Source organism: Ranitomeya imitator, chromosome 1 (assembly GCF_032444005.1).
Source record: "Ranitomeya imitator isolate aRanImi1 chromosome 1, aRanImi1.pri, whole genome shotgun sequence".
NCBI lineage: Eukaryota > Metazoa > Chordata > Amphibia > Anura > Dendrobatidae > Ranitomeya > Ranitomeya imitator.
In genome coordinates, this window is record NC_091282.1 from 241638190 (window position 1) to 241651205 (window position 13016).

At 44.6% G+C, this 13016-nt stretch overlaps 1 protein-coding gene across 1 annotated transcript in view; it reads right to left on the reverse strand.

The window, feature by feature from the left end:
* RPH3A (rabphilin 3A) overlaps positions 1–13016 on the reverse strand; it is a 507416-nt gene that overhangs the window by 260845 nt on the left and 233555 nt on the right. The window contains exon 3 of the mRNA XM_069754762.1: positions 11144–11290. Within this exon, the coding sequence (XP_069610863.1) occupies positions 11144–11290 (147 nt within the window). The remainder of the gene's footprint in view (positions 1–11143; positions 11291–13016) is intronic.

Below are 13016 nucleotides of genomic sequence, written 5' to 3' on the forward strand. Positions count from 1 at the left end.
GGCATCGAAGGCCTAAAATAAAAAAATTGGGCTGGCTGTAGGCAATTTTAAATTGGTTCCAGGGGTACACGGGCAGCAGTGGTGTGGTCAGTGGAGGCCTAGTGGAAGGAGTGACCGCAGACAGGCATCGAAGGCCTAAAATAATAACACATGGCTGTAGGCAATTTTAAATTGGTTCCAGGGGTACACGGGCAGCAGTGGTGTGGTCAGTGGAGGCCTCCTGGAAGGAGTGACCGCAGACAGGCATCGAAGGCCTAAAATAATAACACATGGCTGTAGGCAATTTTAAATTGGTTCCAGGGGTACACGGGCAGCAGTGGTGTGGTCAGTGGAGGCCTAGTGGAAGGAGTGACCGCAGACAGGCATCGAAGGCCTAAAATAATAACACATGGCTGTAGGCAATTTTAAATTGGTTCCAGGGGTACACGGGCAGCAGTGACCTGGTCAGTGTAGTAGTAGTTGAAAGAATGGACCGCAGACAGGCATCGAAGGCCTAAAATAAAAAAATTGGGCTGGCTGTAGGCAATTTTAAATTGGTTCCAGGGGTACACGGACAGCAGTGGTGTGGTCAGTGGAGGCCTAGTGGAAGGAGTGACCGCAGACAGGCATCGAAGGCCTAAAATAATAACACATGGCTGTAGGCAATTTTAAATTGGTTCCAGGGGTACACGGACAGCAGTGGTGTGGTCAGTGGAGGCCTAGTGGAAGGAGTGACCGCAGACAGGCATCGAAGGCCTAAAATAATAACACATGGCTGTAGGCAATTTTAAATTGGTTCCAGGGGTACACGGGCAGCAGTGCCCTGGTCAGTGTAGTAGTAGTTGAAAGAATGGACCGCAGACAGGCATCGAAGGCCTAAAATAATAACACATGGCTGTAGGCAATTTTAAATTGGTTCCAGGGGTACACGGACAGCAGTGGTGTGGTCAGTGGAGGCCTAGTGGAAGGAGTGACCGCAGACAGGCATCGAAGGCCTAAAATAATAACACATGGCTGTAGGCAATTTTAAATTGGTTCCAGGGGTACACGGGCAGCAGTGGTGTGGTCAGTGGAGGCCTAGTGGAAGGAGTGACCGCAGACAGGCATCGAAGGCCTAAAATAATAACACATGGCTGTAGGCAATTTTAAATTGGTTCCAGGGGTACACGGGCAGCAGTGGTGTGGTCAGTGGAGGCCTACTGGAAGGAGTGACCACAGACAGGCATCGAAGGCCTAACATAACAAAAATGTCAATACAATGGTATTGTCAGTGGCAGGCATTGAAGGATGTCAGCGCATAGACTAAACATTGGTGGAGCTGTGAGATAATTTTGCAAGTGGTAGAGCACTGTTTGAGCTGGGGTGGGGGGAAACTGTCTTGTGGCCGGCGGTACAGGCCCATGGCCCCTCATATTACAACGGTGTGTCTGACGTTGGGTGCGCACCACCACCGCCAGAGACACTTTATTGTACTAGGAGGGACCCAGTGGCAGTGCCGTCGACCAAAAGCGGGCTCACCCACCTCTTCAGACGAACTGCACTCTCACGGGTGCTGTCGCCAAGTGTCGATACCACGGCCCCGTGTGGGGAGTTTGGCCATTTAGTGAGGTGTAAACATGTCGTATGCTGGACAATCAGGTGCTGAAAATTACGAGATTGGAAAAGGCATTCAGAATAGTCCACAGGCAAGACCTTTTCATAGGAAAGCTAGGTGTCAGCCGGGCAAGGTGGGGCAAAAGATTTCGAAATCCAGTTGTGGTTCATTTTAATGAAGGTTAGATCATCTACATTTTGGGTAGCCAGACGAGTCCTTTTTTCTGTTAGTATTGAACCTGCATCACTGAATACTCTTTCTGATAGGACACTAGCTGCCGGGCAAGCAAGCTCCTGCAATGCATATTCTGCCAATTCTGGCCAGGTGTCTAATTTTGATGCCCAGTAATCAAATGGGAATGACGGTTGAGGGAGAACATCGATAAGGGATGAAAAATAGTTTGTAACCATACTGGACAAATGTTGTCTCCTGTCACTTTGAATTGATGCTGCAGTACCTGTCCTGTCTGCGGTCATAGCAAAATCACTCCACAACCTGGTCAGAAAACCCCTCTGGCCAACGCCACTTCTGATTTCTGCCCCTTTAACTCCTCTGGTCTGCTGGCCCCTGCAGCGCGTGTGAGAACGATCACGGGCGCTGTGTGCAGGGAATGCCAGAAGCAAACGGTCAACAAGAGTTGATTGTTTGGTTGCTAATATTAGTTCCAAGTTCTCATGTGGCATTAAATTTTGCAATTTGCCTTTATAGCGAGGCTCAAGGAGGCAGGCCAACCAGTAATCGTCATCGTTCATCATTTTAGTAATGCGTGTGTCCCTTTTGAGGATACGCAAGGCATAATCCGCCATGTGGGCCAAAGTTCCAGTTCTCAAATCTGCGGTTGTGCTTGGTTGAGGGGCAGTTTCAGGCAAATCCACGTCACTTGTGTCCCTCAAAAAACCAGAACCCGGCCTTGCCGCGCCACCAATTTCCAGTGGCCCCGGAAAAGCTTCCTCATTAAAAATATAATCATCCCCATCATCCTCCTCGTCCTCCTCCTCCTCTTCGCCCGCTACCTCGTCCTGTACACTGCCCTGGCCAGACAATGGCTGACTGTCATCAAGGCTTTCCTCTTCCTCAGCTGCAGACGCCTGATCCTTTATGTGCGTCAAACTTTGCATCAGCAGACGCATTAGGGGGATGCTCATGCTTATTATGGCGTTGTCTGCACTAACCAGCCGTGTGCATTCCTCAAAACACTGAAGGACTTGACACATGTCTTGAATCTTCGACCACTGCACACCTGACAACTCCATGTCTGCCATCCTACTGCCTGCCCGTGTATGTGTATCCTCCCACAAAAACATAACAGCCCGCCTCTGTTCACACAGTCTCTGAAGCATGTGCAGTGTTGAGTTCCACCTTGTTGCAACGTCTATGATTAGGCGATGCTGGGGAAGGTTCAAAGAACGCTGATAGGTCTGCATACGGCTGGAGTGTACGGGCGAACGGCGGATATGTGAGCAAAGTCCACGCACTTTGAGGAGCAGGTCGGATAACCCCGGATAACTTTTCAGGAAGCACTGCACCACCAGGTTTAAGGTGTGAGCCAGGCAAGGAATGTGTTTCAGTTGGGAAAGGGAGATGGCAGCCATGAAATTCCTTCCGTTATCACTCACTACCTTGCCTGCCTCAAGATCTACAGTGCCCAGCCACGACTGCGTTTCTTTCTGCAAGAACTCGGACAGAACTTCCGCGGTGTGTCTGTTGTCGCCCAAACACTTCATAGCCAATACAGCCTGCTGACGTTTGCCAGTAGCTGCCCCATAATGGGAAACCTGGTGTGCAACAGTGGCAGCTGCGGATGGAGTGGTTGTGCAACTGCGGTCTGTGGACGAGCTCTCGCTTCTGCAGGAGGACGAAGAGGAGGAGGAGGGGGTGCGAACGGCTACAGCCAATTGTTTCCTAGACCGTGGGCTAGGCAGAACTGTCCCAAACTTGCTGTCCCCTGTGGACCCTGCATTCACCACATTTAACCAGTGTGCCGTGATGGACACGTAACGTCCCTGGCCATGCCTACTGGTCCATGCATCTGTTGTCAGGTGCACCTTTGTGCTCACAGATTGCCTGAGTGCATGGACGATGCGCTCTTTAACATGCTGGTGGAGGGCTGGGATGGCTTTTCTGGAAAAAAAAGTGTCGACTGGGTAGCTCGTAGCGTGGTACAGCGTAGTCCATCAGGGCTTTGAAAGCTTCGCTTTCAACTAACCGGTAGGGCATCATCTCTAACGAGATTAGTCTAGCTATGTGTGCGTTCAAACCCTGTGTACGCGGATGCGAGGCCAAGTACTTCCTTTTTCTAACCATAGTCTCATGTAGGGTGAGCTGGACTGGAGAGCTGGAGATCGTGGAACTAGCGGGGGTGCCGGTGGACATGGCAGACTGAGAGACGGTGGGAGATGGTATTGTTGCCACCGGTGCCCTAGATGCAGTGTTTCCTACTACGAAACTGGTGATTCCCTGACCCTGACGGCTTTGGCCTGGCAAAGAAACCTGCACAGATACTGCAGGTGGTGCGGAAAATGGTGGCCCTACACTGCCGGAAGGGATGTTGCGTTGCTGACTAGCTTCATTGGCCGAGGGTGCTACAACCTTAAGGGACGTTTGGTAGTTAGTCCAGGCTTGCAAATGCATGGTGGTTAAATGTCTATGCATGCAACTTGTATTGAGACTTTTCAGATTCTGTCCTCTGCTTAAGGTAGTTGAACATTTTTGACAGATGACTTTGCGCTGATCAATTGGATGTTGTTTAAAAAAATGCCAGACTGCACTCTTTCTAGCATCGGATACCTTTTCAGGCATTGCAGACTGAGCTTTAACCGGATGGCCACGCTGTCCTCCAACAGGTTTTAGCTTTGCCACGCGTTTTGGGCAAGATACGGGCCCGGCAGATGGAACCTGTTGCGATGTTGATGCCTGCTGCGGCCCCTCCTCCTCCGCTTCAGAACTGCTGCCGCCTGCACCCTGTTCCCCCAATGGCTGCCAATCGGGGTCAAGAACTGGGTCATCTATTACCTCTTCTTGTAGCTCGTGTGCAACTTCGTCTGTGTCACCATGGCGGTCGGTGGTATAGCGTTCGTGATGGGGCAACATAGTCTCATCAGGGTCTGATTCTTGATCAGCACCCTGCGATGGCAATGTTGTGGTCTGAGTCAAAGGACCAGGATAGTAGTCTGGCTGTGGCTGTGCATCAGTGCACTCCATGTCAGATTCAACTTGTAATGGGCATGGACTGTTAACTGCTTCACTTTCTAAGCCAGGGACGGTATGTGTAAAGAGCTCCATGGAGTAACCCGTTGTGTCGCCTGCTGCATTCTTCTCTGTTGTTGTTTTTGCTGAAGAGGACAAGGAAGCGACTTGTCCCTGACCGTGAACATCCACTAACGACGCGCTGCTTTGACATTTACCAGTTTCACGAGAGGAGGCAAAAGAGCTAGAGGCTGAGTCAGCAAGATAAGCCAAAACTTGCTCTTGCTGCTCCGGCTTTAAAAGCGGTTTTCCTACTCCCAGAAAAGGGAGCGTTCGAGGCCTTGTGTAGCCAGACGACGAACCTGGCTCCACAGCTCCAGACTTAGGTGCAATATTTTTTTTCCCACGACCAGCTGATGCTCCACCACTACCACTACCCTCATTACCAGCTGACAATGAACGCCCCCGGCCACGACCTCTTCCACCAGACTTCCTCATTGTTTTAAAAACGTTAACAAACGAACGGTATTTGTTGCTGTCACACAACTTACACGGTGAGCTATAACTTCAGTATGATTTAGCTACCCCTTTACAGGTGGGTGAGACCACAACGAAAATCAGCCACAATGTTACACACTCTGTTGTTGTTGGCAACAAATGAGATGGCACACACGCAGGACTGTCACTGAAGCGCAAATGTAAATATTTATCTCACAATGATTTGTGTTTGTTTTTTTTAAAAGGGAGACTTCAGAAAAAAAAAAAATTAAAAAAAAATTATTTTTTACAGAAGAATTTATAAAACAAATAAAATGAAATGATTGTTTCAGGGAGAATTTAGGAAAAAAAAAAAAAAAAAGGCTTTGTAGGGCCCACTGAGTGAGAGAGGACGCACACAGGAGTCAGGAGTGGCACACAAGCCCAGAGGCCAATATTAATCTCCCACCGATTGATTTAGTTATTTTTTTTGGTAGATTTTGGAACCCAAATCAAGCAAAAAAATTAATAGGCTTTCTATGGCCCACAATTGGGGAGAGAGAGAGAGAGATGGCACACCCAGGAGTCAAGACTGGCACACAAGCAGAAGGGGCAATATGAATCTCCCACAGATTTTTTTATTTTTTTTTTCAGGGAGACTTGAGAGAAAAAAAAATACAAAAAAAATGATTTTTTTTCAGGAATAATTTAGAAACCAAAGAAAATAAAATGATTGTTTCAGGGAGAATTTAGAAAACAAATAAAACAAAAAATAGGCTTTCTAGGGCCCACTGAGTGAGAGATGGCACACACAGGAGTAAGGAGTGGCACACAAGCCCTGAGGCCAATATTTTTCTCCCACTGATTGATGTTGTGATTTTTTCTGGTAGATTTTGGAACCCAAATCAAGCAAAAAAATAAATAGGCTTTCTATGGCCCACTGAGTGAGAGATGACACAGACAGAGATGGCACTCTAGCAGAAATGTCAATCTTAATCTCCCACAAAAAAAAAAAAAAGGAACTGTCCTTCAATTACTATCTCCCTGCAGTAATCTCAGCCAGGTATGGCAGGCAGCAATAAGGAGTGGACTGATGCACAAATTAAATAAAAAGTGTGGACAAACAAACAAGATAGCTGTGCAGAAAGGAAGGAACAAGAGGATTTGTGCTTTGAAAAAAGCAGTTGGTTTGCACAGCGGCGTACACACAGCAATGCAGCTATCAGGGAGCCTTCTAGGGCAGCCCAATGAGCTACAGCGCTGAGGAAAAAAAAAAAAAAAAGGAGCTTCCACTGTCCCTGCACACCGAAGGTGGTGTTGGGCAGTGGAAATCGCTACAGCACAAGCGGTTTTGTGGTTAATGGACCCTGCCTAACGCTATCCCTGCTTCTGACGAAGCGGCAGCAACCTCTCCCTAAGCTCAGATCAGCAGCAGTAACATGGCGGTCGGCGGGAACTCCCCTTTATAGCCCCTGTGACGCCGCAGACAGCAAGCCAATCACTGCAATGCCCTTCTCTAAGATGGTGGGGACCAGGACCTATGTCATCACGCTGCCCACACTCTGCGTTTACCTTCATTGGCTGAGAAATGGCGCTTTTCGCGTCATTGAAACGCGACTTTGGCGCGAAAGTCGCGTACCGCATGGCCGACCACGCACAGGGGTCGGATCGGGTTTCATGAAACTCGACTTCGCCAAAAGTCGGCGACTTTTGAAAATGTTCGACCCATTTCGCTCAACCCTACTCAAGACCATTTGAGCTGCTTTTCAGAGTGGACGATGAGTACAGTAAGCAAAATGTAGCGCCACCTGTTGGAAGCAGCGATCCTACAAGTCACAATCAACCCTTTAACGAGTCATGCAATATGACTTAGGATAAAAGCCAAATCAGTATCTCAATTCGCAGTCAAGGTGTTTCAGACTGTTGTCCCTCATCAGTGCGAAGCATGAGAACTGATTTGGCTAGGTGAGAGGCTCTGGACTGAGGTCTAAGGGGTAAGGTTTCTCCTTGTGAAAAGTGACATACCAGCTCTGGCTTGTCAAGATAAGGAGGCTTATTCGCCATCCAATGCTCCTCTAGAGCTGGTATGTCACTCTCCACAAGGAGAACCCTTATCGCTTAGGCTGGAGTCACACACAACGTATAAAAATACGTTTTCTCACCGGCTTGCAAAATGGACATATAATGGATCCATGTGCACAAATATTCATGAAAACATACACACACACACACACACACACACACACACACACACTCTATATTATATTCATATGAACTCTCTGGGAATTTTTCTGAATATTTTCTTACGATAGAGTTCATATGATTTTATCCCACCAGGGGGCGCAGCAACGCAAGTTACCGAAGCTGCATTCCATTCATTCACCAGTTTTTACAGCCAGGGGCAGCTGCATTAGCAGGCTCCTGGTTGTAATATTATTTCACCTCTTCAGGTGGATTTACATTGTGGGACATGGCTGTATGGCGGACAGATATGGGATATTGATGTTTTTTATTTTTACATTTTTTTCAGAAGATCGAGGGTCGTTAGTTGGATTGAGAGTACAATAAAGATAATAAAACCCCAGGTGTGTATTTATTTCATTAAAATACTTTATTCATAATGTGTATCTGTTTATTTAACCCATTATAACTATTGGATTAATAATGGATAGGTGTCTTATTGACATCTCTCCATTATTAACCTGGCTTAATGTCACCTTACATTAGCAAGGTGATATTAACCCCTTATTACCCCATATCCCACCGCTACTCGGGAGTGGGAAGAGAGAGGCTAAGTGCCAGAAAAGGCGCATCTTACAGATGCGCCTTTTCTGGGGTGGCTGGGGCCAGATGTTTTTAGACGGGGGGGCAATAACCATAGTCCCTCTCTAGGCTATTAATATCTGCCCTCAGTCACTGGCTTTCCCACTCTGGCGGAGAAAATTGAGCGGGAGCCCATGCCAGTTCTTTCTGTGATTTAACCCTTTATTTTAACACAGAGCTCCCAAATTTTACACATAGACACTTCTAATATTATTAGTGAGGAATATGTTAAAACAAAAAAAAGGGATATGAAATGGTTTACTGTGACCATTTTATTACCGGCTTCTCTGCTATCTAGCTCTGCATTAAATATAATATAACATATATATACATACACATATACATACACATCTATATACATATATACACATATACACAGTACAGACCAAAAGTTTGGACACACCTTCTCATTTAAAGATTTTTCTGTATTTTCATGACTATGAACATTGTACATTCACACTGAAGGCATCAAAACTATGGATTAACACATGTGGAATTATATACTTATGAAAATATGTATTATATTCTAGGTTCTTCAAAGTAGCCACCTTTTGCTTTGATGACTACTTTGCACACTCTTGGCATTCTCTTGATGAGCTTCAAGAGGTAGTCACCAGGAATGGTCTTCCAACAATCTTGAAGGAGTTCCCAGAGATGCTTAGCACTTGTTGGCCCTTTTGCCTTCAATCTGCGGCCCAGCTCACCCCAAACCATCTCGATTGGGTTCAATGTCCATTCCTTGTGTTCTTTAGCCCAAACAAGTCTCTTCTGCTTGTTGCCTGTCTTTAGCAGTGGTTTCCTAGCAGCTATTTTACCATGAAGGCCTGCTGCACAAAGTCTCCTCTTAACAGTTATTGTAGAGATGTGTCTATTGCTACAACTATGTGTGGCATTGACCTGGTCTCTAATCTGAGCTGAGTTGACTCTTGGTCTTCCTTTCCTGGGGCGGTCCTCATGTGAGTCAGTTTCTTTGTAGTGCTTGATGGTTTTTGCCACTGCACTTGGGGACACTTTCAAAAAGTTTGCCCAATTTTTTGGACTGACTGACCTTCATTTCTTAAAGTAATGATGGCCACTCTTTTTTTTTTACTTGGCTGCTTTTTTCTTGCCATAATACAAATTCTAACAGTCTATTCAGTAGGACTATCAGCTGTGTATCCACCAGACTTCTGCACAACATAGCTGATGTCCAGCTTTTCTATAGGACACCGGTGCATATTTCTCAAAAGTCACATGCATGGTCTGTGTGTAATCCGTATTTTTCTCGCCCCCATAGACTTTCATTGGCAGATTTTTTGCCCAATATGCTGACAAACGCAGCATGCTGCAATTTTTTCAAACTGTAAAATACGAACGAGAAATATACGGCTGATGGAAGCTGATGGAAGCTGACCCATAGAGAAACATTGGTCCATGTGCAATGCGTTGTTTTTGCGCCTCTCTCCAGTGTGACCTCGGCCTTAGAACTCAGTCCAGAACCTCTCACCTAGCCAAATCAGTTCTCATTTTTTGCACCGACGAGGGCCAACAGCCCGAAACACCATGTCTGCGATTTGAGATACTGATTTGGCTTTCATCCTAAGTTATATTGCAAGACTCGTTAAAAGGGTTGATTGTGACTTGTAGGATCGCTACTTCCAACAGGTGGCGCTATAGAGTTCAAGTCCTCTTTTTCTCTGAAGAGACAATTTGCATATTAAATTTCCCAAAGGAGCATTGCACGGCGAATTAGCCTCCTTACCTTGACAAGCCAGAGCTGGTATGTCACTATCCACAAGGAGAAACCTTACCCCTTAGACCTCAGAATAATGGTTCACACCAAATGGAGAAAGAAGCACATTTCTCAGAAGTGATGTGTTATAAAGTTTTTATATTCATCTCTACTAATAATTTATAAAAAGTATGTTGAAGTGACAGTGACCATTTATGCTTTGTTTGGTTCTCTTTAAGTTAGTTTACTAGACTTCTAATTAAGAATGTTGCAAAAAAAATAAGCATCCACTTTTACATTTTCGTGAATATCTGAAGTATGCAGCAATGCCATCAGATTCCCACCAAAATAGATGGAATATTCTAACAATACGCCATCATTTTTTGTGGTGGAAATAAACCCTTTCATCTTTGACCATCTGCATATGCATTTATGCCAATCATGTCCTTGTATTTGATTTCAGATAATCTGATGTAGCAATAAAGTTATTGCAATGTCTTAAAGTAGTTGTCCACTACTAGGACAACGTCTTCTTGATCTAAATGTTTGGCCTTGATAAAATTAAAAAAAAGCTTATACTCCCCCTTTGAGCCAGCGCTGTTCCAGCTGTGTTGGCACTCACATTCCCAGGTATCCCATGTGGTTGTTATGACATTGAGCCTGGCCCCCAATCTGCGTTGGCATCACTGTCTCCACCTTCATACGAATTGAACATGAAGAGGAAGTCTGAGATCAGCTCCATCCCAGACTACCATTTCATGTTCATGTTCAATTTGTACAAAGGCAGGGACAGTGATTCCAACGCAGATTGGGGGCCAGGCTCACATGTCACAACAACCGCACAGGAGACCGAGCAACGAGAGTGCCAACACCGCTGGAACGGCACCAGTACAAGAGGCAAGTATAGGCTTTTTTATTTTATCGGGCCAAACATTTAGATCAAGAAGGGGTTGTTCTAGCAGTTGACAACCCCTAAAATATTCAGATCCCACATTAGTCTTGTCAGAATAGGTGGTCGAAAAATGACTACTGTCCTCCTATGCAAGCAATGCTAGAAACTTTTAGAAGAATAACAGTTTATATAACATATATATTTGCTTCTTTTATGAACAACAGGGCTCCAGTGAATTTTGACCCTTGAAGTCTTTAGCAGATTACAAATTGTCTGTTTCCAGCAGTTTAGGAATTTACAAGAATTTTGTAAGTTATCACAATTTTAACACAAGCAATTCTGATTAGAAGTAAAATGTACTAGAACTACCTTTCATACAATTTTACAATTCATTAATTAAATGCTTCTAAACAAGAGGCCTAGGTACTGGAAAAAAAACAAACATTGCACCCATGTAAAAAGCAGCAATAGCTGTTCTTACCCAATTCGTTCTTGCTCCATCTCTTCCATTTTGGAAGCTCTTGCTATAACTCTGTTGATAATTTCTTTCTCTTCATCAGTTAAATCTTCATGTTTTCTTTGACGATCACCCTGATTAGCTTGGTGTACAGACCAGTTGGCATCATGTCTACAAAGACAAACAGAATATTTACAAGTCAATATATATTGCAGTGCCTCATGCTTTTACATGAAGAAAACTACATGTAAGAAATACAAACTAAAAGTTTCAATAAAATAATGATTTACATAAAAAAAGCCAAATTCATAGAAACTTTTTGTGGTTTGTTCAATTGATGTCTATTGGAGTTGAAAAAAATTAATTCCATTCAAATCAAATACATGTCGAATTTTTAGGAATTTGATGAACCTGGTAAAGTGGAACAGTGTGAAATTTGTTTAGCATTGATCGAAAAAAATTGTCCAGAGAAGGATCACCTCAAAAGTGATCAAGTTTGCTTCCCCATAAGGCTATGCAGCTTTCATATCGCTTAGTATAGCACATCCAATCACAAGAGACCATGATAACCTGTATAAAAGCAGAAGCAGGAAATGCAGCAGCCCTTTTGTGTTGAATCTGAGTAGTGAGAAGACATTACAGCTCTGCAGCTTATATACACAGATAGTGAGCGAAAACTGTAATACACTGCAGAAACCGTACAAATAGTGTATGACTACACAGCAGTGAAGATTAGTGTGTGAAGAAAAGAGAATAGTACATATTTAATTGATAGGAAATGAAAGAGTCACTGTTTCTGTCAGGTAGGGCAAGGGCGTGATTAATAGATGGCAGCTACTACTTGCTTGTTCAGCATAGATATAGTGCTGCTGCAACTCAGTCACATACTTTTTTCAGAGCATTGGAGGCTTTGAAGTACTTTCGACTCGTTGCCAATCGATTCACTGCTAAATGAATTTCCTAGTAAAATTTATCAAAGCTAGAAAAGCTATCAAATTAAACTTTTAAAAGATTTATTCATCACTAATGTCTCTACTACTTTATTGCTCTCTGTACCGTTAAAGGTTTCAAAAATCTTTGGTCTTTTGTAAGAAACCATGATAAAACGACCACTTTAGATTATCTAACTTTGTATTTAATATTCAGTTACAAAAGGAAAATAGCTAAAATAAAAACTAAAATAAATTCTATTTATGTAAAGATTGAACTTCAGGGGGTTTCCAGTTGCTTAAAATTAAAATGTTGTGTCTTTTGTAAAATAAAGTAGCACTCAACATATGGAGAAACTTTATTAACCCCTCTCTGCCAGCTGACGGAATAGTACGTCAGCTGGCAGATCCCCTGCTTTGAGGTGGGCTCCGGCGGTGAGCCCACCTCAAAGCCGCGACATGTCAGCTGTTTTGTACAGCTGACATGTGCGCGCAATGAGCGCGAGTGGAATCGCGATCCGCCCGCGCCCATTAACTAGCTAAATGCCGCCGTCAAGCGCTGACAGCGGCATTTAACTAGCGCTCTCGGCCGCGCTGCCGGATGTGTTCGCACTGCTGACCCCCGTCACATGATTGGGGGTCAGCAGTGCATTGCCATAACAAACAGAGGTCTCCTTGAGACCTCTATGGTTGTTGATGGCCGATTGCTTTGAGCACCACCCTGTGGTCCGCGTTCAAAGCAACCCTGCATTTCTGCTACATAGAGGTGATCTGTGCATCGGCGCTCACAGCACACCTCCATTTCTGCTACATAGCAGCGATCAGCAGATCGCTGCTATGTAGCAGAGCCGATCGAGTTGTGCATGCTTCTAGCCTCCTATGGAGGCTATTGAAGCATGCCAAAATTAAAAAAAAGTGATTAAAAATATAAAAAAAAATAAAAAATATGTAAAAGTTCAAATAACCCC